General features: G+C 52.7%; 2 protein-coding genes across 7 annotated transcripts; one reads left to right on the top strand and one right to left on the bottom strand.

Moving 5' to 3' along the window:
• Positions 799–17,437, bottom strand: NCOA5 (nuclear receptor coactivator 5). Of its 4 annotated transcripts, XM_021416488.1 has the most exons (10): positions 17,266–17,437; positions 14,930–15,116; positions 14,254–14,361; positions 10,360–10,426; positions 6,582–6,968; positions 6,203–6,318; positions 5,861–5,987; positions 4,671–4,870; positions 3,222–3,545; positions 799–2,796 (listed from the first exon to the last, which is right to left on the bottom strand). In XM_021416488.1, exons 2-10 carry the CDS (start codon positions 15,090–15,092, stop codon positions 2,147–2,149), a joined length of 2,142 nt encoding a protein of 713 aa, XP_021272163.1. In that variant the 5' UTR covers positions 15,093–15,116; positions 17,266–17,437; the 3' UTR covers positions 799–2,146. The 4 variants fall into 4 exon arrangements, with proteins under 4 accessions (XP_021272163.1, XP_021272164.1, XP_021272165.1 ...); XM_021416489.1 differs by lacking the exons at positions 14,254–14,361; positions 14,930–15,116; XM_021416490.1 differs by lacking the exons at positions 14,930–15,116; positions 17,266–17,437 and having other exon boundaries at positions 10,360–11,257.
• Positions 17,653–24,118, top strand: CD40 (CD40 molecule). Of its 3 annotated transcripts, XM_021416493.1 has the most exons (9): positions 17,653–19,026; positions 21,335–21,416; positions 21,602–21,727; positions 21,815–21,958; positions 22,119–22,218; positions 22,905–22,966; positions 23,052–23,150; positions 23,327–23,352; positions 23,624–24,118. In XM_021416493.1, the coding sequence occupies exons 1-9, from the start codon at positions 18,961–18,963 to the stop codon at positions 23,765–23,767; spliced, it is 849 nt and encodes a 282-aa protein (XP_021272168.1). In that variant the 5' UTR covers positions 17,653–18,960; the 3' UTR covers positions 23,768–24,118. The 3 variants fall into 3 exon arrangements, with proteins under 3 accessions (XP_021272168.1, XP_021272169.1, XP_021272167.1); XM_021416494.1 differs by lacking the exon at positions 23,327–23,352 and having other exon boundaries at positions 17,656–19,026; positions 23,624–23,752; XM_021416492.1 differs by lacking the exon at positions 17,653–19,026 and having other exon boundaries at positions 20,521–21,416.

Below are 24,223 nucleotides of genomic sequence, written 5' to 3' on the forward strand. Positions count from 1 at the left end.
TAGACTCCCGTCTGCACAAAATGCAATAAATGATTTTATTACACCCTTCACTGTTTGCATGGCAAGTTCTCCTTCGCTCGCAGGGCCTCGTTCTCGTGCCCTGGGCTGCCCGGTTCAGCAGCACGGCTCTCGCCCCACGCGGGCTCAGCGCAGCACGCAGCCCCTGCTGCTTCCCACGTGGCTGGCGCCTGCCCAGCTCCCTCATGTGTCACATCCCTCTGCGAGAGCTCTCCACCCTCGAGGGGACAGCGGCTCCTCCTAATTTAGCATCACTTAGCATGCATTTGAGTGCTGGGGCCGGCTGGGTGACACTGGAGAGCTCTGGCCCTCAAAGCAATAGGAGCTCCACGCGGCAGCCCATTGCTCACCCTCCTTCCTGTGCCCTGCACACAACCAGACAAGCGCTTCTCGTCCGAACAATACCGTGAGGAGCGCTGTCAAAAGCTTTGCTAAAATAAAGGTAACACCTACAGTGTGATTCTGTCCCATTTGAGCTCGTTGGAACTTGCGAGCACCCCAGCAAACGGCTCTAACTCGGAGTTCTGAGTCCACCCAGCGACACTAAGGACTGGAGCAGTACCTCAAAACCAACGCGTGATAAACGGGGACAGACCAAAATACTCTCACAGAAGGGCCCAGCAAGGTTTGCACGCTTTCCCCTTTGCATCCAGCGCTGGGAAAGGTCTGAAGCAGCTTACCTGGAAGAGAGCAACGGCAAACGCAGCGGAACAAGCAACGCGGTGCAGCAACGTATTGCAGCGGTAACGCAGGCTGTCAAGCGGAACAAACGCACCAAGATGTCTTTCCTGCCTTTTTATTAAAAAGTAATGTCCTTTTGTTAACAGCACAGAGAGAAAAAATGCTACAACACGAACCACCTCGGACAAGAAAATCCTCTGCTCCAAGAACATTGCTTCCTTAGCATCCTTTGGTTCTGCAGGAGGCCCGCAGAGCCCAGGAGGGCTGTGCCAGGAAGGAGAGCGCGGTCACAGAAGTTTTGTGTTCCGGTATCAAAGGATGGTGCTGGTTAAAAACACAGGGAAGAATCACTGCCTGCTCCACTCAACTGTCCACTGCAGCTACCAAAGTGTTGAAAGAACACATGAAATGACAGTATTGCATGTTGGCACTGCTTCTCCACCTTAGGTGGACAGCACACCAACTGAGAACGAAGTGTCAGATTGCAGACGTTCACCACCTGGGAGCTGGCTGCAGGTATTTGCAAGGCAGGCCCAGCAGCGTGGCTGGTGCTGAGCTGCTGGGCAACAAAACCAACCGTCCCAAAGCAAGACTGTAAGAAAAGGAAATGTATTCATGAGATTTAACAGATTGATCTTAAAATCGACTACCTGGGCACAGGAAAAAAAAAATAATAAAAAAAAATCAACAGACCACTTAAAATCTCTGCCTCGGCTGGAAGATCTCCTGTTTCAGATCCACCATTGCACTCAGGAAAAAAACTGTCAGTTCCCGTATGGCAGGCAAGGCGAGGAGCTTTCTCTAGCCTCGCTGTGCCAGGACAGGCCAGCCCAGCTGCAGGAGGACTAAACAGCACTCTCCTGGCTTACGGAGCAGCCACATGCTACGTGAGCTCAGCTGCTAGTGCTACCGCTGTATTTCCCCTCTGATACTGGCTTACATGGCATTGAAAGAAAAAAAAAGGAAAAAAGAAACGCAGAGAAACAGTGCCCATTCCAAAAACCTGCAACTCCAAGATGGCCCAGTCAGGGTACTGCTCTTTTCAGTCTTGCATCATTTTCCCAAAAACGGGCCCAAAACTATACTAAGACCAGAATGCACCACAATGTGAAGATGCACCCACTCACGGGAGTGAGGAAACTGCAGGACTGTCACTGCAGCAACTCCTGGGCTTGGACAGAACAAGTGAATACCCAAAGCGGCTCTCCACGCATCCGGCCACTGAGAAAACAGAAGAGACTTCTCCAAACACTGCTATCCAGACCAAGGTGAGGAAGGGCAGCACTAGTAACACTCAGCAGCAATGCCACTGGGAGTACACTCTCAACAAAGTGGAGAGGACATGCATATCCAGGGGCATCTGTCCCGTGTCCAGGACAGGAGACTCTTTAAACAGCTAGAAATATGGAATGACAAAGGGGAGGGGAAAGGGTTTGACAGCTCAGCTTTAATAGTGTCGCTGGTAGGAACCCATAGGTTGCTGGGTAGAGGACCCTGCTCGCCCCTGGGCCACGGTTTGACTCACGAGGTGGGAGAGTGCAGGACCACTCTGGATAAGGGTGTCCAAGGCTTTCTGTACACTGGGGTTGTCAAAGTTGATACCAGACGATACTGGCCTTTGGGCGGGTACGCTGCCAGGCGCAGGGAGACGATTCTGGTGCTGACCATAAAGTGACTGAGCTGGTGGAGGAGCTCCAGGTCTCGGACCTGCATTTCTTGAAGGGCCTTGGAGAGAAGGAAGCTGCGTGTTTGGAGTTTGCAATCTCTGCTGAGCCTGGTTTAAATTTCCAGCGCTCATCTGCGCTGATCGAGCCTGACTGCTGGTCATGCTAGTGAAGTTCTGACTCGGAGTGCCGCCCGACGTGCCCACAGAGGGTGCAGAACTGCTGTTTGCCACAGCTGCTGCTGCCGCCCCGCTGTTGAAGAGACTGAGGATTTTTGCCTGGAGCTCCTGCTGAGGATTAGCAGAGGACGCCGGAACAGAAGGAGCAGAAACCAGAGGCTGTGAACCCTGATGTGTCTGAGAGCTCGGAAGGCTGGACTGACTGCCCAGAGATGGTGCTGAAGGTGCTCCCAGAGACGGTCTTGACATGGGTGCTGGGGAATAAAAGAAAGGGAGTTAAAGCTCTGCAGATGTCCTTGAACAGGCACCTAAAGGAACTAGCGAGATAGCCACCAAGGACACAGATCTCAGGAAATACCCACCCTCTAATCAGAAATGCTGCACAGCTCTGGGGAACCCAAACCACTCGACAGAACTGCTGCCCTTTGTGTGGCAGCCAAACCAGTTATGGAGCATTGTGGTTTCCCTGAGAGAATCCCATGTAAAAGTTCTGTCACGTGAAAGACCAGAATAGCCTCAGGCCTCCCGGAGACACATCCATCTCCATAAAAAAAGGCACTCTGGAAGAATGTTACAACACTAGGACTCCTCTGTAATCCCAGTGTTGACGTCCTGTCCCAGCACAGAGAACCCACAAAACCATACAACGACCAGCGTCGTTCAGGGCTGAGACACTTACCCTGCAGAGAATCAGTGCTCCCCCTCAGTAACCTTTCCTTCCGGTCTCTCAAGTAATTAATTACTTTATCAGTCTCCTCAGCAGTCAGATAGCGATTGTCTGCCAGAAGGTTCAAGAGGGTCTGAATGCCCGGAGGGTGGCCCCCTCTGGCCCCCTCCTCCATGGGGGGCGGGCGCTCTCTCTCCTGCAGCACAGCCTCATCTGCCATCTTGGCAGCCTGCCGGGCGATCTCCTCACGCTCCTTCTCCCGTGACTCTGTTTTGTAGCGCTCATAATTCCTGGCCACCAGCACCATGGCGTCAGCTTGGGGCATGTTGCGGTGTTCTGCACAAGGAAAAGCGACACTGTAAGTAAAACCAAAGCGGCGTTAGCTGGAGGTGCCTTGCCTCACTCACACCAGCGTGCTTCATTCGGCAGGCAGGCGCCTCCTAGGGATTGTAAGCACAGACGTGCTGGGCACACAGCACACAGCAAGAGTTCAATTTCCTAAGCCAACAAAAGGCTCGAGGCTATCACTCAGCAAGGCCAGCCCTTCCTTCTACAGCTGAGGGCTCTGAGAAGGTTTCATACCAGCCTAGAAAGGCTCTTCGTGCCTCTCACCCACACAGAAGGAGAAACAGCTCCCTCTACCTTTCACACGAATTCTCTGTGCTTTGAGATAGCTCCAGCTGTTCAGTTGGATGAGCCCTCGGTCAGGCTCCAGAACTGTACTGTTCAGGCACTTCTCTGGTTCCCAGAGCAGGACAGTCACGGGAATATGCTAAAGTTCAAGTCCAACATATTTAATCCCTAGACAGCGCTGTGCATGAGTCAATTGCCAGAGTTCTTACCAGATCTTATACAATGCTCACTCCAGTGAAGGAGAAACTTTGGCATGAGAACAGATGTTAAACAAAAGGAGTTAAGAACTAAAACAAAGAGCAGTAGAAAGCCCACAGAAAGCGTGCTTGAGCTGTATTTCTGCTGGAATTGAAACATCCCACCACATCTGCATCAGATGTTAGAAGAAATGGGGCTTCTTCAGTCAGTAAGCAAACAAAAAGCAATGAGTGTGCATTCAGGTGTTCACATGAACCTGACAAAGCATTACTTGAGAATACAATAAGGGAGAAGTAACCTTTGAAAGCTTAGCTGCAATCAAAAATCCACCTCTGTGAACAACACATGAACAGGTCTATGATCACAGCAAAAGACTGGCTTCCCTGCACAGCCTTCTGACAAGATTCTCTCCTGGCAGAAATTAAGCAGTCCTTTTGACAAGGGACAAATAAGGTATTACAGAATCCTGTAAGTAATTATATTCACATTTATGACATGCCATCAAATTGTTAATAGATCTGTAGGTCACAGCATGGAAGGGGAACTACTGGAGAAAAAATATTCTAGAGCAGCACTTCATGCATGTTCAGAGTGACCGCATACCTATGCAACCTACTAAGACCTCAGTACCTTGTGGGGTGCCAAACATGATGTTAACAGTGCAAGAACGGTGAACTTGATGCTGCTGAGTGATGACAATGGCAAAAGGAGACCCTCCTCTGCTCACATCATCCAGGGCTTGCGTCAGTGACATCTCTGTGTTGAGGAAGATCAGGTCCACCACCATGCCCAGATCCCGCACCTTCCGCCCCACTGACTCCGCGTACTCCCTACCACAAAGCAAAGCCAGAGTTTAACACGTCAGTCACATACAGAAACAAACCCTTGCACATTCACGTTCTGCATCTCAGATTCACTTTTCTGTACTTCCCTCGTCTTTGTTATTCTTCAACACATCTATTTGTAGACAGACAACAGACCAGTGCCATCACTGCAGCACTTCTTCCATTGTACCAGGCACAGGAGTAACTCCTTGTTCCCAGCACAGTACTTGCTCTCCAAACCCAGACACGTTAGCATTTTTGACACAAGTCTATTTGACTCCTAGAATTGCTTTCAGCCCTTACACTGCAAAAGGAAGCGTATGTTTCTACCTGCATTTTTATTTCTACATTAACAATTTCACATTTAACGCAATAAAAATGTCTGAGCATTCAGACTGCTGCGTGAGATCTCCCTTGTTAATTATATACATGCTTTTGATATCATTCACAGCTACTGCCAGCAGTGATTTTATATGTCTTGCACATCATATTAACAGTATTGAATGGTATCCAACTTAGTAATCTAGATCAGATAACCACTGACTGAATGGAGCTGAGACCGTCAAATTTTAGCTCCTTTCAATCTGACAGCAGCTCTGAAATGGACAACCCCATGACTCCACACTGACAGCATCTCTGCACCATCTGCTGACTGGCACACGTGAACAAGTTCTGTTGAATGATACAAGTACAGGCTGCTACAGCTTGTCATGACAGTAGGGTTATATGAACAGTATGTAGAAAAGTTTTGGGAGAAGCTATGCCGTTAGCTGACAAGAAGAGAACATAAGTAAAATGCAAGATATAACAGTATTTCTCCATCTCTTTAACCACTCAGCATTCCCAGAACAGCCCTAGAGGCTGTGGCTTTCTGAGGGCTCTAAAGCCACTCTTCTCAAGGGAATCTGTAAGAGAAATAGCTCCAAAGCAGGACTAAGCTTCATTCCATTGTCTACTACCACACAATAATAAAAGCGGTCGTAACTACTCTCTTACTTTGTCTGTTTGTTCACCACTATCACAGAACAATCGACAGGTCTCTCCGCATCAAATCGCCTCTTGATCTCCTCATAGTACTGACGGTACAACTCCTCTCGGCGTCTCTCCTCACGCTTCAGACGGTCTGAAACCAAGCCACAGAAAGACAGAACAAATAAAACCCTTTGGATCTGCTTAGAGCAACGAGGTGCACACAGCTGAGCTCAGTCTCCCAGCCAACTAGCGGCACAGAAGGCGACGCGCTGTGGATATGGCCGTCCTTAGCACTGTAGGCATCTACATCCTCCCAGAGGAGGATGCGGTTCTGCCCATTAAAACGTTCATCTCCAACGTACAAACCTTCTGAGTTCACCGGTGCTCTGTCAAAATGCTCCTTGTACCGGTCGTAGTAGGAGTCGTCCTTCCGCCGGTAGTAGTCATCCACGCGGAGGTAGCGGTCGTAAGGCTCATCCCGTCTGCAACATTGACAGAAGCAGCAGTGGTTCCCATGCCCCAGTGTAATCTCAGGCAACAGCTTTTGGCAGCGTCTCACATGCAAACCTTCCTCAAGTTTCATTACTGAGGCACCCAGCTGTTCCCAAGACACAAAGCATGCACCCAACCATCCTCAGCTAGAGCGATTTTCCTATGTTAAATGACTGGCACCACTCAAACTGGTATAACCACAAGGCGAGAATGCCATAAAAACGTACAGGCGGATAGCACCTTGGGGTATTACCTGTACAAAGGGTCCCGAGGGTCTCTCATATCCCGTGGATCCCTCATGTCCCGCGGATCCCTCATATCTCGCGGATTCCTCATGTCCCGTGGATCCCTGTATCGATCGTACAGCGGCTCCCGTGGGTCACGAAAATCTCTAACATCGCGAGGGTCCCGCAAGTCTCTCGGATCTCTGATATCCCGGGGGTCACGAAGGTCTCGCAGGTCGCGGGGGTCCCTGTGGTCTCTGGCATCACGCATGTCTCTAGCTCGAATATCTCGAGTGTCTCTGGAATCTCGCCCGTTTCTACCATCCCTGCCATCTCTGGGGTCTCTCCGTGGGCTCCCCCGAAGAGGGGAGCGATCGCGTCTGGCATCGCGGCCATCCCCGTAGGCATATGGCTCTCTGAGGAAAACACCAGGGAAATTCTGTTAGGCTGCTAATGGCACAAGTTACCCCCAGATCTCTTACCTGAGACACCAAAGCGAACCTTCTCTCAGCAACCGAATCCTCCCTCTGATCCCATAACAAGAATTGCCCCCAAACATATTTCTCAAAGCAAACACATTTGGAGAAGAAGTTTCTTAATTACAACGTTTATCTCAGCCAAACGACTCCGAGAAAGCTCCCTACTGGAGCATCACTAAAACTGTAGAACACCTGTGGAAGGAGTGAGCAGGCACTTCAGAAACCACCATTTCAAGGCCCGTGGCCTCCAACGTCAGCTATGGATCATCTATCAAATGTGTACTTGCAAATTCCTTGAGAAAATTTAAGGTGCTGCCGCCCTTAAAAACCCACAAATATGGAACAGCTAGGAGCATTCAAGGGATCCATTCAATTCGCAAGTCACTGACAGCAGAACACCTGAAATAATTCGTTACTGGCATATGATTCAGAAAGAGCTGGTTGGGATCAATGACACAACAGGCTCCGTGTTGTGGCTGGTTCTGTGCTGTTAGCAGAAATCAATGAGCTAACGACGTGTCCTGACAGCGAACGGGGGGATCCTGTAGAAAGCCAGTCTTACGATGCCCCATGTTAAAAGGGTACCAAACCCAACCAACACCACCTCATCATGGGGAGCAGGATTCTCTGTCACATCTGAATGATCCATCTCATTCAGACTTTGTACCACAATGTCTTCAGAGGTGAGACCAACATTCCAGTCTTCATCTTTTCCAGAGCAGTAGGCTTTTTTGCCTGGCCATGATTTGTTTTCCATAGAAAATAAAACTTTTACTGTAGTCTAAATTAAACCTCATAAAATCTTGCAAAGTAACTACTGAGCTTCGTATATTTGGAACATCCTTTCCATGTGACACTGGCAACTGTAAGAAAAGAAAAAAAAAGCTCATCGAGCTTTTTCAAGTCTGTCAAATTTTGTAAATACAAAATCTTCTATCAGACTCATCTGGTTTATGAAAGATAAGCAGAATACAAATCCATGTCCGCTATGGTGTATTGACTCTGTAGCCACTTGGAGAAGACAGCAGGAGCAACAAGTCAGATGCACCCCCACTTCAGTGTGAGGTAGAGCAGACAGTAGTGAGAAGGATGTGCAGTGCCTGAGTGCAGACTTTGGTGGCTTCTACACCCAGCTGTTCTGGGAGACACAAAGGATTGCTGATGTCCTGTAATTCAGATACAAAACAAATATTGGGACACTCTACTGTGTTGCCGCCGAAAGCATATATAGAATTTTCCTCTCACAGACACGCTGTGCTCATATAAAAGCAAGTGCATTCTCCTTCACTCTCTTGGGCACACAAATCAGCTTTTTGCTTGAGAGCTGTACAAAGCCACAGCCCACAGGAGATGCACGTTGTCTTCCCCTGCCCCCTCCACCCCCAGCCTGCAACGAGTGACAGCAGAAGCTCAGGGGAAGCTTGGGATTTGCTCTGATGGATACTGAGTACCTGACCTTTCTGTAGTTCTAAGTATACGTAGCAAAACAGCCAGATGCAGTGTAATTGTTTTGCAATATGACATTTATTCCAACTGGGGTGGGGGTGACCAGAAGAGGCCACATTATCTGCAGAGACAAAGATCCAGAACAAACAGTGCACGACTGCAACACAACTACAGATGCGGCAGCGGGCTGGGTCCCTCTGCTTTCTGACCTGCTGCCAGCAGAGGCACGAAGGCCCAGCAGCCTCCTGCCTCCATCACCGTGGCCCAGCTCCTGCAGTGCCCACACCAGTGCCTAGGTCTGTGGCAGGGCTCAGAACCCCAAACCAGCATCAGCAGCTGCTGTTCACGCACCTGCAGCGTGGTCCAGAGTCCGGTCTCTGCTGCCATGCTCATGACTCGATGCCCGCATCCTTATCATGGTCTGTGCCTCCGCTGCTGCTTGGAACAAAGTGCCAGCAAAACGGGAGCGCCGTGGTGTCCACAGCACCAGCTGAGCCCTGTGCCTGTGGCAGTGCACCTATGCCTTCAGCAGCCATGGTGGTGGTTCAGTCCCAGTGCTCATGTGCCTCCAGTGCTCCTTAGGGGCACAGACTCTCGTGTGCGTGCAGGATCACACAGATCCCAATGCCCACAGCACTGGTGCCCACCATGTGTCCTTCGCAACGTGGCCTCAGGCCCAACATCTGTGGCATTAGCACCTACTTCTCACACTTGCAGCACTACCTGGGCAACTTTGTCATCACACACTGCAGCATCACCAAGGCCAAGTGTGTGCCATCAGCACCTGTGGCATTCTTGGGGGTCTTCATGCCACTACCAAGCACATCTGACAGTACCCAGGTCCATGGCTTGCTGCATCCATAACCTGAACACCTGGCCTTGTGCATGAAGCATTTCCTAGGCCTGCTGCCCACGCACTTGGCCCTGTGCAGGAGAAATGCAGCATGTACAAAACATCAAGGATTACAGATGCTCATTCTCTGAGTTCCGGTGGGATATGTCCTGCAAGTCAAACTTCCTCCCATTTGGTGTTACTTTTTTTTTTTTTAAATCAGGTCAAATTAGTAGAACGCACTGGGCATGTGAGAGCTTGATTATTTTCAAATCCAGGTGTAACACTCCTTTGGGTGCGAAGCTTTATACTGTCACTGGAGGAAATGCACACCTTATACCAAATGGTAACCACAGTACGTCTTCGTGCACTCCCTGGCAGTGCCACTGAAAGGAAAAGGAGGTCTCCATCCACATGCCTGTGATTCCATACACAGAAGGCGTGCAGGAGCTGTGTTCCCACCCAGGAGTGGGAAGCCAGAAGAAGCAGGCAGAAGCACCCCTCTGGGTGTAACTGCAGAGACGAGGGCTGGTTCCACGTACTGAGAATGAAGTACACACACAGATGGGACAGTGAAATATAGAGACATGTACACTGCCTTGTGCTTTGCTTGCATGCACTTTTCCAGTCTCATTTCAGCACTGGAAGCTTTTGGTATCAGAAGAGGCAAGATCCTGAAGTTCTCTTCATTGAGAAGACCACAGCCCCTCAGCCATCTCTACATGTGCCTCGCATTCTGATGCTTGAGTCAGGAGCAAACACCAAGTTTATTCTTCCTCACAAGTCTCTCACGACCTGTGCTGCAACACGTAACACTCAGTCGTAGTGACAGCAGCAAACACGAGGTTTCCCTCGCGCCTCCTCAAGTGCTAGCGCCAGAAGGGCTCTTAGAGGCGGAGCAGCCACATCCCAATTGTCTCACTCGAGTGCTTCCATTTGAGTGGGGAGGTGGCAGTAGGGAAGAGAGACAGACATTTAGCACAGGCAGCCGGGCTCGTGCCCCAGGAGCCTGACCTTCCTAGCATAACTCACTGCTTCCAGGTACTTTACCTTCGTGCCGGACTGGACCTTGATGAAGCCTTATTCATATTTCTTCTTTCCGCTGCTTTATTAATATCTGTAAAGAATAATCAACCCATCTGTTCAATGCTATGGAACAAAAAAAAGATCATCAGCACAATTCAAATGAAAGCAACTTAAGCTTAACAACATCCAGATGGTGCAAGAAAATCCATTCAGCAGAGAGACATTGTCACTTTGACGATTTTTTTTATTAAGTTTAGACAGTACAATGTAATGAAATTTTCATGGATTTCTCTGATTTCAAAATAGGGTGGACAGCTCAGGTGACATTCTAACGCTTTATGTTCAGGTCTACATCCAGACTCTTCATTCCATAAGAGGACCTCTTTCTTCTGCAGTCTATGAGCGAACAGATTACAACTCATGGACTCTAGGAGAAAAAGCAGAGTCTGAAGACCTCTGAGATAGGAAGCTGGTGCCCAGCAGTCTTAAATTCACAGCCAGTCCTGTTCAATGGAGCGTGCTGCTACCCTTGTAGATAGTAATGCAAGGGCTCTCAAATGGCACATGCAACTGCCTTCCGAGGGACTGCTGCAGCATTACATTGTACAGCCTCCTCCAGGAGGAAGCAGGATGCAAGGAGCCTGAAGCACGAGCTCCTCATGAAGTCAACACGGTGCGCTCAGAGCACCACTGTTACTGAGATGCAGATAGAGGCAACAGATCAGAAATTTGAGAACTGGTTGGCTTCTGAGTTATCTCCATGAAAAAAAACACCATGAAGTGAAATACAGAAGTAAGAGAGCTGAAGAAACAGCGTTCTGTCCTCAAACCAAACTGAAGTTGCCCCGAACTAGTGGGAGCCAATATCACCACAATGAAGAAACAGCCTTCTGTAACAGCTGCTTGAAGATGGAATCACGTACTAGAGGGGGCAAGGACAAACAGAAATGATTTCAGGTGCTTATTCTGAGAACTTCTGAAAGAAAAAAACCCACACTCTAATAATTAGAATTTAAAATTATGGTGGTTTTTTTTTTTGTTTGTTTGTTTTTGCTTTGTTGACTTTCAAGAACTTTTAAAGTCACTAAATACGCCACGCAGCATCTCATAGGCAGATTGAGTTTTAATGCTGGCTGCAGCTTCCCAAACTATCCTTCAATACTTTCAAGAGGGATCACACCTCATTTTTTGCTCCTGTTGTTCTCTTCTGAAGGGGAGAAGGGCAAGTGCACTCGGAACACAAGGCGCACACAGCAGGACAGCACAGAGCCATCCTCTCTGCCATCACAAACCAAGCTCAACACTCACATATTCCCTACACAGTTCTATTCACTGGAGATATGAAAATACTTTCAAGCACTTATGGACCTCTTAGCATCATCCAACAAGAGAGAAATTCTCTCAAGGCCTTTCACCTTGTGCTATTAGCCACTACACCTAATAGTTACACTGCGTACATGAAGTCAGTATCTTCCTTGCATTTATTTTTAACTTAACGTTTGCCTTTAGGGAAAAATATTTTTATATTTAAGCAAGACACTATCTGCGTTTTCAGTTTAAGATTTTTATTTTTCTGTTTAAAATGCCATTATAGAGACCTATTGTGATTTTTCACACTCAATACCGTATATTTCTTTCAAATTAAAAAGAATTATTTAGATCTGGACAAAACCATTTTCACAGGAGACAAAGAACACCTCTGACAGGGATCCTTCTCTTACACGGAATGATTTCATAACATTTTATTTCATGCCAACAGTATTTACAGATTAAGAACTTGAACACTGACAAAACAGCTTCTGAGGGGAAAAAAAAAAAAATCAAAGTCTTGCATCTTGGAGGAGCTGGAGATGGCAGGGCCGCTGCAAACCCACAGCGCAGCCCTCTGAGCAAGCACAGGTGACAAGCTTCTTCAGCTGCACCCCTATCTCAAGCCAAGCAGGGGCACTGACCTAGAGTTCATCTTTTGCCAAAGCATCCAATTCTGATTAAAGAATCTCCGCAGCACAGAAACCACCAAAGATCCAATAAATTATTCCAGCTATCGTTTATTTTGCAGTTAAAACACTATTTATTTCCATTTTTTGGACTCGTGATACCTACACCTATTAGAGCACAACTCGCTTGTCGCCAGGCCTGCCTGGAACACAGATCACGTCACCCTCAGCCTCTCTCCAGGGCATGCTCTTCACACTCTTTAACCCTTTAGATTTTTCTGAGACTTCTCCGATCTAGTATTTTCCCTTTTGAACAAGGCAGAGCAGAACACAGCCTTGCAGCAGCAAAAGCCCACAGGTACCAAACCCTCCCTACCCCCACAGCTCTTTGGTACAGGGAAGGATGACAAAGGCACGCTTGCTGGGTGCAGATCTTCACATTTGCCTTTATTAAAACCTTCCTAAGCCGAATACAGGCAGAACTGAGAAGTCCAGATCATTTCACCATCAGTGACTCAATCTCCATTATTTTATTCCCTCTTTTAAACCATGAAAATGTGTTTTCTTTCCAAGCTGCTTAGGAAAACACCGCATGGCCAGGAACCAGCTCTTCCAGAACACTACTCAAAACACTGAGCAATTTCATCTGCGTTGCACTGAAATTCATTTTAACTCCATTTAACGCTACGTTGCTTTTAATTGTGCTAGCTTCTTAATCAAACCAAACGTCTTACAAAAGTACTTTACATCAACACTGCTACTTTTATCCAGCAAACTCACAGTACAAGAACATGAGTTTGACAGGATCTACTTGGATTGGGGTTATTCTCTCACCTGGCACTCGGTAAGAAGGGAACACACCCCGCTTATTGCTGGGGCTGCTGCCAGGCTGGGTGCCCCCAGCGCTCTGCCAGGCCTCGGGAACTCCCCAAATGTCCAGAGCTTGGAGGAAAACATTCAGAGCCTCAAGAGGTCTTAGTTTCACTGAATCTCGGATGTCAGATTTAATTATTTTGGAGGACTCGTTTTTGGTTGCTGCTGTCTTTAATCTTTTCTTCTTTTTTTTTTTTTAAAGCTTGCTACTGAAATGGAAACTGTATGAAAATGCCTTCTGACTCTTCAAAAAGAGCATGAAGAAATGTCAACTGAAGACCGGGTGGTCTTTTCTAATTTGAAATATTATTATTTCCAAATAATTACACATTCGCATTTGAGAAGGCCACAGCCATTCCTGGAACAGCTTCTGGACTCTGACAGTGCCAGCTGCAATGTCCCCTTGCAGCCTTCTCCCCTCCCTGTACCTTTGCCACCATCTCCACCTTCAGGCTTGCCTTGGTTACTTCCCCATCTGACTATTTACTGCTCCTTTCATTCCTCCCTAAATCAAACCATTTTTCTTTAAGTTATCGCGGAAATAATGTTTCTCTTGCATTTAACAGATTGTGCTTAGACTTCCAACCATTCATTTCTGTTTCAGTTTGCTCTCAGCAAATTCAGGACTATTTTCATCTTTCTGAAAAGGGCCTTTTTAAAGATAGGGCTACTCAGTTTATTTCCCTTGTGCAAGAAAACCCAAGTTTAGTGTACTTATCTAACAGGCCACTGAATTCTGTGACCAGTTCCTCTGGATCCGTCAACATGGATCTGGAACTAGTTTACAAACCAGTTTTAGCACTAAGCATGTGAAGTTTCAACCAACGCTTTCTGGGGCTTACATGTTGATCAGCTATGGATCCATTCAAACACTAACACAAAAATCAATTCAGAGTAAGACCTAGGTAGCAAGAGAAAACGCTACAGACGAACCACACAGCACTTACAGCAGAAAACTCAGAAAGAAAATACATACCTGGTAAAAGTGACTTTAGACTAATGCCAGGCAAGTTTCACATAGTGATCTTTCCAGAGAGCTTTTGAAGAAAAGCACTCTCTCTACCAGAATGCATGCTAAGGTAGGAGAGCAGGGATCAGTTTTCCTTACCTAATCTATACCCTTTATAAAGGCGGCCCTTCTCACCGTCCAGAGCGGCCTGGACATCTTCTAGACGGTCATACTGCACGAACCCATAGCCATGGTACATGCTGAGGGCTGGAAAAGTTAACAGCAGGGCAAGACCAGTTACAAGAACAGGACAGCAAGGATCCCACACCCAGGCCTCACATCACCCCACCAGAGGGAACAAGCAAAGGGGCCCTACCCAGAAATGTCTAGGCAGGTTTTATGGGAAATCCGAATCTATCACAATCAAAATGCAGAGCTTAAGAACTCTGAAATTTATTTCTTAGACAATACCACAAAAATAGATCAGCTTTCTTCTGACAAGGCAGTGACCAAAAATATCAGCCCACAAAGTGACCAAGACTTGATTAAGAGACTACGAAGTCACTTGAAAGTGCAGATTTTCTTGATTTAACATCACACCAAAGTCCCCAAAGATAAAGCATGCTTGTATATACGCACTAGGCTTCAGCTGTACTCAAAGAATTACTTTTTCAGAAAGAGAAAGCGCAGGCAGATAAAGTTATCATTAAAAGGTCACTTTTGAGGGAAAACATTAGTCACTCCTCTCATCACCAGCAAACAGCATTGACAAGCATGACAGTTATATTCCTGACTGAATTCCCAGCCACAGAGAGGCATAAGATAAAATACTAACCCCTGATTTTGCCATATTTTGAAAATATCTCTTCCATTTCTTCACGAGTCATGTGGTCTGTGGGCAAATTGCCGACAAAAAGTCTTCTCTCTAAATCCTGAGGATTGGTGCTGTTAGTGAAGTCGCTCTGTTTGATGCTATTGCTCTTGCGTCCTCGGGCCATTTTGCTTTCGTTCCAAATCCAACTCTTCGCAAAAAAGAGAAATGGCCACGCATATAATTTCAATCCATGACATTAAAATTAAACTGGAACAAGATTAAACTTAACAGCTTTGCAGACTAGAAGCCAACCGGGTCTGTTTGACGCAAGCTTCGCTCCAGAGAAATCTTAACGCAACTGACACAGAAGTCGGGCAAGAAACGTGCATCGCGGTATTTTGGGTGAGCTTTCTGTAACACTGAGAGGTGGGAAACCTAATTTATTTCATGGATGCGTCCTAATGGTTTATCTCCAAACTAAAAGAGAAATGAAACCCATTTTTTACTGAGCAAAATGCAGCTTTCTGATACACCCATTGTTGTTTTATCTGTTTCTTCTGTTCACCGGTAAGAAGTGTTGAGATTTAAGCGGTATTACAAGCAGAAAGGAAACACTCCTCTCAACCTCGCCCAACAGGATCCAATTATTTCTCGACAGGCTTTAAATGAGATGCCACAGAGTGCTTTTAAAGGTGCTTAAGTGACCACACTTGGATCCCTTTCCGACAGGGGAAAGCACAGTTTCTCATTCATACCGCTACTGAGCAGCGCATTCTCGACCCCACCACCACCTCCCACTGAAGGCGGGTCCATGTCACCACCCCCCGCTCCCAGCTGGAGCACACAGCAACATTCATTGCACCAACAGCTCCAGCGCACCGCTCGGAAGGAAACAAATCCACCCACAGAAACAACCAGACAAAGCCCTTAAGCCCAAGCAAACGAAAAACCCACCCAGGAGTCAGCCTTAGGAGATGAACCTGCAAGGTTGAAAACTATGGGAAGGGCGAAGTGCAGTCCCTTCCTCTGAGCATTCATCACAAAATACAGGATAGGAAGGAACTCAGGGAAAAAAAAAAATACTGTGAAGTTGAGCAAATCAACAGAGACTTCTGGTGTCCGCCACGAGGTGCCTCCAACCAACACAGCCCCTAACGATGATCTGCATTCACGGCCATCTAAAAGTATTACCTAAATAAACACGCCAAACATCCAAAAGCATAAGATGGTTTCACAAGAGTACTTCTACCACGCTTACTTGGCATGAGAAATGAGCGTCTTCAGGATTTGAGGCATACGATTTTGGTTATTATATCTTTATTTTAAAAGACAAATTTACATTTGTAACACTTGTCTTCCTTCACACCACTCTGCAGAACAGGAAGGCAGAGAACATCTCCCACTCTAATATTTTGTTCCAATGCGAACCGAACTTCCAGAACAGGAAGGGGGCAAAAACACCCCAAAACCAACAGGAAACATCAGTGCTTACACCTTATTTGCTTCAGCCCTCCTGAAAGTTTGCTCCCCTGCTACACACACAGCTTTACCGACCCCATCAAGAGCACCAACTCTCATCCCATTTGTCTTCACACAGCCACTAGCTTTGGATCCTACAGTCGCAGCTTGCTCTCCCGGCAGCTGAGGGGAAAGAAACCTAATGCTCTCCCAAGGTCAGCAGGGAGCCACAGCGCAGGGAGCAGCCAGCTGTGCCCATCAGCACCGCGGGACAGGGCCAGGGGACACGGCACTGCCCAGGACAGGGCTGGGAGTCCTGGCAGCACGGCTCAGGCTGCGCACGCCCATCCCACAGTGCTGCCAGTCTTGGTGGGTATGACGTTTTCCTTTCTGCATAGACACTCTTATAAAATAATCCCTTCTTTTTCCTTGAGGGTGGGGGTGGTGTTGGGAAGGGAAGCCCCAAGCCGCGTGTTGCCGCTGGCAGGTCACTTTCCAAGCAAAGCACTACGTCCCAAGCACTGACCCGCAGCGAGGTAACGCAGAGCTCTCGCACAGCGCATTTACGGCCTCCTGCCGCCACTGAGGGCCCGCTCGGAGACCGCAGAGCTGAAGCGGGCCCTGAAACTCACTCCATACAGGTGAACCGCGGCTCAAGCAACCCGCGACAAATCCCCGTGCACCGCAGAACGAAACAAGTAAACCCCCACCGGCGGCAAACGGGCGGCGCCCGGGGCCCCCACCCCACCGCGAGGGCTCCGCACCGCCCGGCCCTTCCCAGGAGGCCGCGGCCCCCCCCCACCCCGTGCCGCCCGCCACCTTCCCGCGGCCCCGGGAAGGACGGAGCTCCGCGCCGGATGGCTGCGGTACGCCTTCCTTGCGGCCCGCCGCGCACTTACCGCCGCGCCGGGCCCGCTCCGCCTCAGGCCGCCGCCCGCCAGGACAAAGGCGCCAACCGCCGCTGCCGCACGGCGCCGCCGCCGCAAAGCGCGGAGGTGAGAGCCGCCGGAAGGGCGCTGACTCGCGCTTTACGGCGCGGCGCGACGCACTGACGTACCGCGCGCCGCCATGGCTGCCCAGGCGTGAGGCCTCGCGCCGGGCTCGGCTCCCGGCGTGCCCCGCGGCCGCCGCCGCAAAGCACCATGGGACTTGTAGTCCGTTGGCCGCGGCCGCGGGGTGGCGCTCTCGAAGCCCTCACCGCGCTCAGGCCGCCGTGGGGCGGGGGTCGCTGCGCCTCACGCGAGGGCCGCGCTGTGATCCCGGTGGGAGCCCTCTGTGGCCGGGCACTACCAGGAGCTGCTGTTAGCCGGGCGGGAGCCGGGCCGGGAGTGCCAGTGTGGGGTGAGCCCCACGCCCCAGAGGCGCTGGGGCAGGGACACCTGTCCCGGTGTGCAGCGGCACCCAGATGTCGTCGGGACTTCCCAGGCTGGGCCTGCGAATGCTGAGCCCAGAAATCCCCATCTCCACCTTTGGCTTCGGCCCTGCCCTCACAGCTCCCCTGGGGCTGTGGGTGCGCTTGAACGCATTGGTTCTGGGAAATGACATCATGGTGGGGAATGCAGAGCACATGGCCTGCGGCTGGGGCACGGCACGGGGCTCCGGTGGGAGGCAAGGCCTGTGAGATGGAGTGAGCCATTGGGACGGAGCAGAGCGAGGCTGTGGGACACTCGCTGGACACCTGCTGTGCTTGAAGCGCTGCCGTTCCCAGAGCGGTGCCCATGGGGAGGATGGCAGCAGCAGAAGCGCTGTCCTCGAGGCCGGGCGGTGTGACAACGATGGTGCCGCTGTGTGGCACACGGACACGGCGTGCCTGCAGGAAAGGACAGGGCAGTGCTGAGCTGTGAGGGCACAGAGTCTGAAAGTCCCCCCCCCCCCGCAGCACGCACTGCACGCTGCATACCTGCATACGGGGAAGTCTCCAGAGAGCAGAGGGGCCGGGAACTTCCTCGGGGATTGCTCTGGGACAGAGGGAAGGGAGCCGGGGCAGTGGGCAGGCACGAGGCCCTGCCGCTCTTTTGCCTCTTCCCGTATCATACTGACGTGTTTCTGGGAACTCGATGCAGATGCCAGAGCCTATGGGGAACACTGAGGGGCTCTCTGGGCTTTTTAAAAGTGAAGTGAAACCTCACACTTCTGCCTGAGGAACGAGTTGTTGGGCCCAGCACAAAGACCTCCTCTTCTTCCCATGGCAGATTCCTGGCTGTGGCCGCACCTCCTTCACCCAGGAAGGAGCAGGCGGGCGGCAGCTCCCGCCTGGCAGTGGGCCGGCAGCTGCAGGCTGACATCCACCCCCAGCTCGGCCGGGCCGGGCGCCCTGTGCGGGGGGACCGAGGGAAGCGCCCCGGCCCCGTACAGCTCTTGGCTACGCTCTGCGGCCCGGGAAAGTCCCGGGGCGGCGGGGGCTGCCGGTGGGGACTTTGTCGCGGGAGTGTAAGCCCGGTGACTGCAGGATGGGCGGCCCCTGCGGCCCCTTCCTGGGCGGAAACGGGTCGGGGCGTTAATACCGGCTGCCCGGCTCCGCACGGCTCGGTTCGACTCGGGACGGGACGGGACGGGCGGCGCGGCTCGGCTCGGCTCGGCTCGGATCGGATCGGATGGGCGCGGCTCGGGCCATGGGCCGGCTCAGGCTGCTGGGGCTCCTCTGCGCGCTGCTCCTGGGCGTAAGTGCGGCGTCACGCGGGGCCGGGGAGCGGGGCCGGGGCTGCGGGGAGGGAGGCTGAGCTTTACCGTGCTTAACAACCCCCCCACCCCCTCCCCGCCGCGAGCACAGAGGTTCCCAAGTCTTTGGGTGCGCTCTGTGATGCCCGGCTCCGGCAGATGGGCGGCGTGCAGGAGGGGGAACACAGAGGATGCTCCATTTGTGGGAGTGTGTTCGCAAATGAAGCCTGGCTTGGGCGCCTAGGACTGAGTTCCCAACGGTGCCCCATCACAAACACCAGGGCTGCAAGCCCCAAGGTTACCCCATCTCTCATATCAAGACTGGGTGCCCAAACCCAGGTAGCAGGACTGCAATCCTAGAGAATGCCCCATCCCGGGTACCAGGACCGGGTTTCCCATCCCAAGAACCGGGGCTGAATTCCCAAAACATGCCCTACCCCAAGCAGCAGGACTGCAGTCCCAAGGGATGCCCCATCCTGGGTACCAGGACTGCAATGCCAAAGGATGCTTTATCACAGGCACCAGCACTACATTCCCCAAACAAGTCCTATCCCAAGTACCACAAGTGCCTCCCCAAGGGATATCCCATCCCAGCTACCAGGAGCGTGCTCCCAAAGGATCCCCTATTGCAGGCACCAGGCCTGCAATCCCAAAGGATGCCCCAATCTGAGCACCCAGCTTGGAAATGCTCACGCTCAGCTCCAGCTTCGTGCACAACACCCTGGGGGTGCCTTTGTGGCCTTCACCACGGTGGCTGAAGCAGTTATTCCTGCCTTCAAATGCCCCAAACCCGGCGATATTCAGAACCAGAGCCCTCTGCACGCCCCACTCTTTACCATTCTGCCTTTGGGATGGTGCTATGGGGCAGGCAAACAACGCTGTGGGGCGGGCTGGGGCTGCACGGAGGCACTCAGTATTCTGTTGGAGCAGCAGGGCCTTTGTCTGCTCTTGACCTTTCCCATTGCTTTGTGGCTTCCATGGGCTTTTTTTTTTTTCTTCTTTCTTTCTCCTCCTTTTTAAGGAATTTGAGCAGAAACAGCCCACGCCGGGGGAGGGGGGAGGGGGGGGGAATAAATAAATAAAAAGGCAGAAACAAAGAAATAATCTAAACAGCTGGTTTAGCAAAACAAGCAGCTCTTCACAACAGCAGATTGTAATCAGCCTTTTTTTTTTTATGTGTGTGTGCGTGTATTAAATATGAGGAGTTCAGGAGGAGCCATCTGGCGTGGGGAAACACTGACATGGCAAAAGCAGCCAGGAAGGGGGGGNGCCCGCAGCGGGGCCGGGCTGCAGCGACGCTTTCCGGGGGGCAGCGCCCGGCGCCGTCGGGCCGCTGAGCTCCAGTCCCGGCAGGAGCGGGCCCGGGGCCATCGTCCAGCGCTGTGCCGGGAAGGCTGCGTGGAGCCCCTGGCTGGGTGCCCCGAGCCCGGTTCCTGCTCCCGGGCGCAGAGCTTCGTCGTTCCTCGTTCTCGTGGCTGGGATTCCCCCAGCAGGGGCTCGGCTTTCTCCATCCTTCCCACTCCATCGTGCCTCCCCTTGCTCCAGAATCCCCATCGCCGGTGTCTGGGGCGCAGCCATCAATTTGAGGAGCGGAGAGGGCAATGTGGGCAGGTCCCTGTCAGCAGAAGCCCGGGCCCATGTCGAGACAAGGCATGGGACGTGGCACGAGGCATGATGTCCCCACTGGAGGGGTCGTGGCAGCCCGTGGCTGAGCCCTCTTGAGGGGTCTTATGGGTTTGATGCAAGGCCGGGCCCTGGGGGAAGCAGAGGCAGGGTGGGGTGTCTGAGCACCCTTTCGGTTCCCCTTCCTGCCTGAAGTCACAAACGCATGGTGGGACGGTCAGTTCCCCTCGACAGGGTCAGGCATCCCAAGCCAGGCCTTGTAGTGCCCCTTTGCACCGGGACTGCTCTCAGGACCGTGTTGGGGGTGACTGAGGAAGGACGCGGCAGTCTGTGTGGGTTTGATGTTCCTGCCCAGGGAAAGGGCTGGTGGCACAGTTGGCACTGCTCCCCCTGCCCAGCACTGCAGCTCTGGTGGCACTGACAGGGGCCCAAGGTGAAGAGCAATCACCACCCAGCAGGAAACCTGGGAAAGCACGGGGCCGCCCTACAGGAGCCACTGCCATCCCACTTCAAAGAGAACGCTGGCAATGCCAGGCAGTGCAGGCAGATCTGCTGTGGTCTGTGGTTAGCCCAGGCATGGGAAGTGCGGTGCAAGGAAAACCTCACCTTGGGGCACGGCTCGGAGGTTGCGCAGCTGTGCAGGAGGGTGGCAGAGCATTATCACTTCATGGATCTCATCTCTTCCAGTGTGGGCAGCCTGGTGATGCTGTAAATTGCTCTGACAAGCAGTACGAGCACAAGGGCAGATGCTGCAACCGATGCCAGCCAGGTACAGAGATGCCTTCCCCTCCCCGAGACCCTGCAGCCCTGGCTGCTGGGGCTGCATTTGGCAATTGAGCAGCATGTCATAGTGGCCCCGGCACCCACAGCTGTCAGTGCCCCCGCATCCTGCTGTCAGAACTGCTCCCTGTGGGGGAAAGCTCCCTTATCCCTCCTCACCAGCCTCTCTTGCAGGGAAGAAGCTGGCCTCTGAATGCAACGACACGGAAAGCTCTGTCTGCACACCCTGTGAGAATGGTTCCTACCAGCAGGGCTGGACTAAGGAGAGGCACTGCACGCCCCATGAAATCTGTGAGAGCAGTAAGTGCTCCATGTCCCCAATGTGGGGGGCTGCAGGGGCTGCACTCCACCCAGGTTCACTCTCACTGTGTCCCCACTCCCTAACAGATGCTGGCCTCATCGTGAAGAGACATGGAAACGCGACGCACAACACTGTGTGCCAGTGCCAGGCTGGCATGCACTGCTCTGATGCCAGCTGCCAGACCTGCGTGGAGAACCAGCCCTGTGAGCAGGGCTTCGGCTTTGTGGCAGGTGAGACCCGGCCGCTCCTGTCCCTGCCATGGGCCCCATGTGCTGGCAGCATCGACCTCAGGTGCTCCCAGGGATGGAGGCTTCCTCTGCACGGGGCTCCACCAGAGCTTTGTGAGGGCTGCACTGCTGCTGATTTCCTGCAACCTCCACTCCCTTCCAGCCATGGCCGAGGCCCGGATGACCTCACCGTGTGAGCCCTGCGCAGAAGGCACCTTCTCCAATGTATCTTCCAAAACTGAGCCATGCCACCTCTGGACAAGGTCAGAGTTTCAACCGCACTCTATGCCCAGCCCTGTTCCTCTCTGCGTGTCCCTTGCTGCTATCTCCCTTGTGGCACTGGGACCAGGCACTGGGATGGCCTCTGAGGGGCCCAGCACCAGACTGGTGCAGGGCAGGAGCGAGGGCAGCAGGGCGCAGAGAGACTCAGGTGGCTGAGCTCGAGGCAGGTGTTGAGGCTGTCCCTCAGTATGTGAGGAATGCTGGACCCCAGGAGGGTGTCCAGACCCCAGTTCACTCCCGTCTGTAAAAAGCTGTTCAAGAATTGCTCGCTTTCTGTGGTAGAAATATGAGCATTACCTCTGGGCTGCATTAGTCTCGCCTCAGCTGCTAGCCATTGGATTTCACTTTGCTCCTATCTATGGCCAGAAATTACCTCCCCACTGAGCCACTTGCAGCATGCCATCGAGCCATCTCCAAGCTGTTCTGCAGCAGCTGCAGTGCCCCAGCCCCAGTGTCTCCCTCCTGTGCCCCAAACCTAGGCACTTGCCCACCTCTGGCAGTTCCAGCAGCTTCCGACAGGGCCCTGGCATCCCTGTCCCACCCCAGGGGTGTGCCCTGATCATGCACACACAGAGCCCAGGGGCTGCTTCCCACATGCCCTTGGCTCCCCAGCCCCATGGCTGCGGGGCTCCCGCCGTGGTGACGCAGTCTCATTCTTTGCCTGCAGCTGTGAGGAAAAGGGGCTTGTGGTGAAGGTGAAAGGGACGAACACTTCAGATGTGATCTGTGGTAAGTGCCCCGTACCCTGCCTGGTGCAGAGTTGGTGTGGGCTGGAGCTCCGTGCAGCGCTCACTGAGCCCCCATCCCCTGGCAGAGTCCAGCCGGCGCTCGTCGCTGTCGGTGCTGATCCCCATCACAGCTGCGGTTGTCACCTGCCTCGTGGGCATCTGCATCTACTGCCTGGTGCACACAGGTGAGGAGCCAAGTGGGGAAGGCAGCGGCAGCTCTAACCTGCACTGGGGCGGCCCTTCAGGGGATGGCTCTGTGGCACCCAGCCCCTTCAGCTCCAAGCCCTGAGTTTGTTGCAGGGCTGGGGGCCAGGTGGGGCAGGGCCTCCCCCAATGGCGGCCTTCTCTCCTTTCCCTGCAGACCTCAGGCGCCGTGGGCCAAAGCAGGTGAGTTGGCTCCCGCTGTGGGTTGGGGTCCCTGCTGGCATGGTAAGGATGTGCGGGCTGCAGAGCAGGGGTGGGGGCTGTTCTAGGGCTGCTCAGTGGGGACGGGGCCACTGGGAACCCACACAGGGACCCGTACGGGGTGAGGCCCCTGTGCTGCAGCGGGAGTGAGTGCAGGAGAAGCCCATGGAGGGACATAGCTGCGGGCAAGGGCTGTGACTGTTGCTCCTGCCCCTGAGCCCGCTCCTGGCCCTGACCTTCTGCCCCCACACAGGCTGAGGCCGAGGCGTCCAGAGGGCTGGAGACGCAGCAGCCCGAGGAGGTGGACTTCCCGGTGCAGGAGACCCTGCTGGGGGGGCAGCCCGTGGTGCAGGAGGACGGCAAGGAGAGCCGCATCGCAGAGCAGGAGCAGCTGTGAGAGTGCGGGAGCTGCCCCCGACAGGAGCACCGAGCAGGGCCCGCACTGACCCCCCTGCAGCCGGGGCGGGAGGTGAGCACGGGGCCTGGCCGCCAGCACAGCGATGCCGTGGGGCACAGCGGGGCCAGGGCCGGGCACCCAGCAGAGTGCTGCGGTGGAGCCGGGCAGGGCCCACGGCGGGACCAAGGCAGAGCCCGACGTGGTGCCACGCAGGGGCTGACCCGAAGCAGGGCTCTGCCCGGGGGACCCTCGGTGGCCGCACCCGCAGCCTCCACGGCGGGGCCCAGCGGCTCAGTGTCAGGGCACGACAATGACGGTGCCGGCCCAGTGCGGACGGGATGTGTGGGAAACAACAAACAAACGCACCGCGATCCCGGACCCACGCGTGTCCGCAGCGCGGCTCTGCGCGACGCGGTGCGCGGCCGTTCGGGCGCCAGGAGGGGGCGCTGCGGGGCC

This window comes from Numida meleagris, chromosome 19 (assembly GCF_002078875.1).
Source record: "Numida meleagris isolate 19003 breed g44 Domestic line chromosome 19, NumMel1.0, whole genome shotgun sequence".
Lineage (NCBI taxonomy): Eukaryota > Metazoa > Chordata > Aves > Galliformes > Numididae > Numida > Numida meleagris.

What these genes read in the sequence shown, in the direction of transcription:
- NCOA5 (XM_021416488.1), bottom strand. Translation starts at nt 15,092, where the DNA reads ATGGCCCGAGGACGCAAGAGCAATAGCATCAAACAGAGCGACTTCACT. An exon ending in GTGGTGAACAAACAGACAAA is followed by an intron (nt 4,871 to 5,860) that starts GTAAGAGAGTAG and finishes GCTTTGTGGTAG; the next exon opens with GGAGTACGCGGAGTCAGTGG. An exon ending in CATGTTTGGCACCCCACAAG is followed by an intron (nt 3,546 to 4,670) that starts GTACTGAGGTCT and finishes TTCCTTGTGCAG; the next exon opens with AACACCGCAACATGCCCCAA.
- CD40 (XM_021416492.1), top strand. Translation starts at nt 21,224, where the DNA reads ATGGGAAGTGCGGTGCAAGGAAAACCTCACCTTGGGGCACGGCTCGGA. An exon ending in CTACTGCCTGGTGCACACAG is followed by an intron (nt 23,151 to 23,326) that starts GTGAGGAGCCAA and finishes CTTTCCCTGCAG; the next exon opens with ACCTCAGGCGCCGTGGGCCA. An exon ending in GGCGCCGTGGGCCAAAGCAG is followed by an intron (nt 23,353 to 23,623) that starts GTGAGTTGGCTC and finishes GCCCCCACACAG; the next exon opens with GCTGAGGCCGAGGCGTCCAG.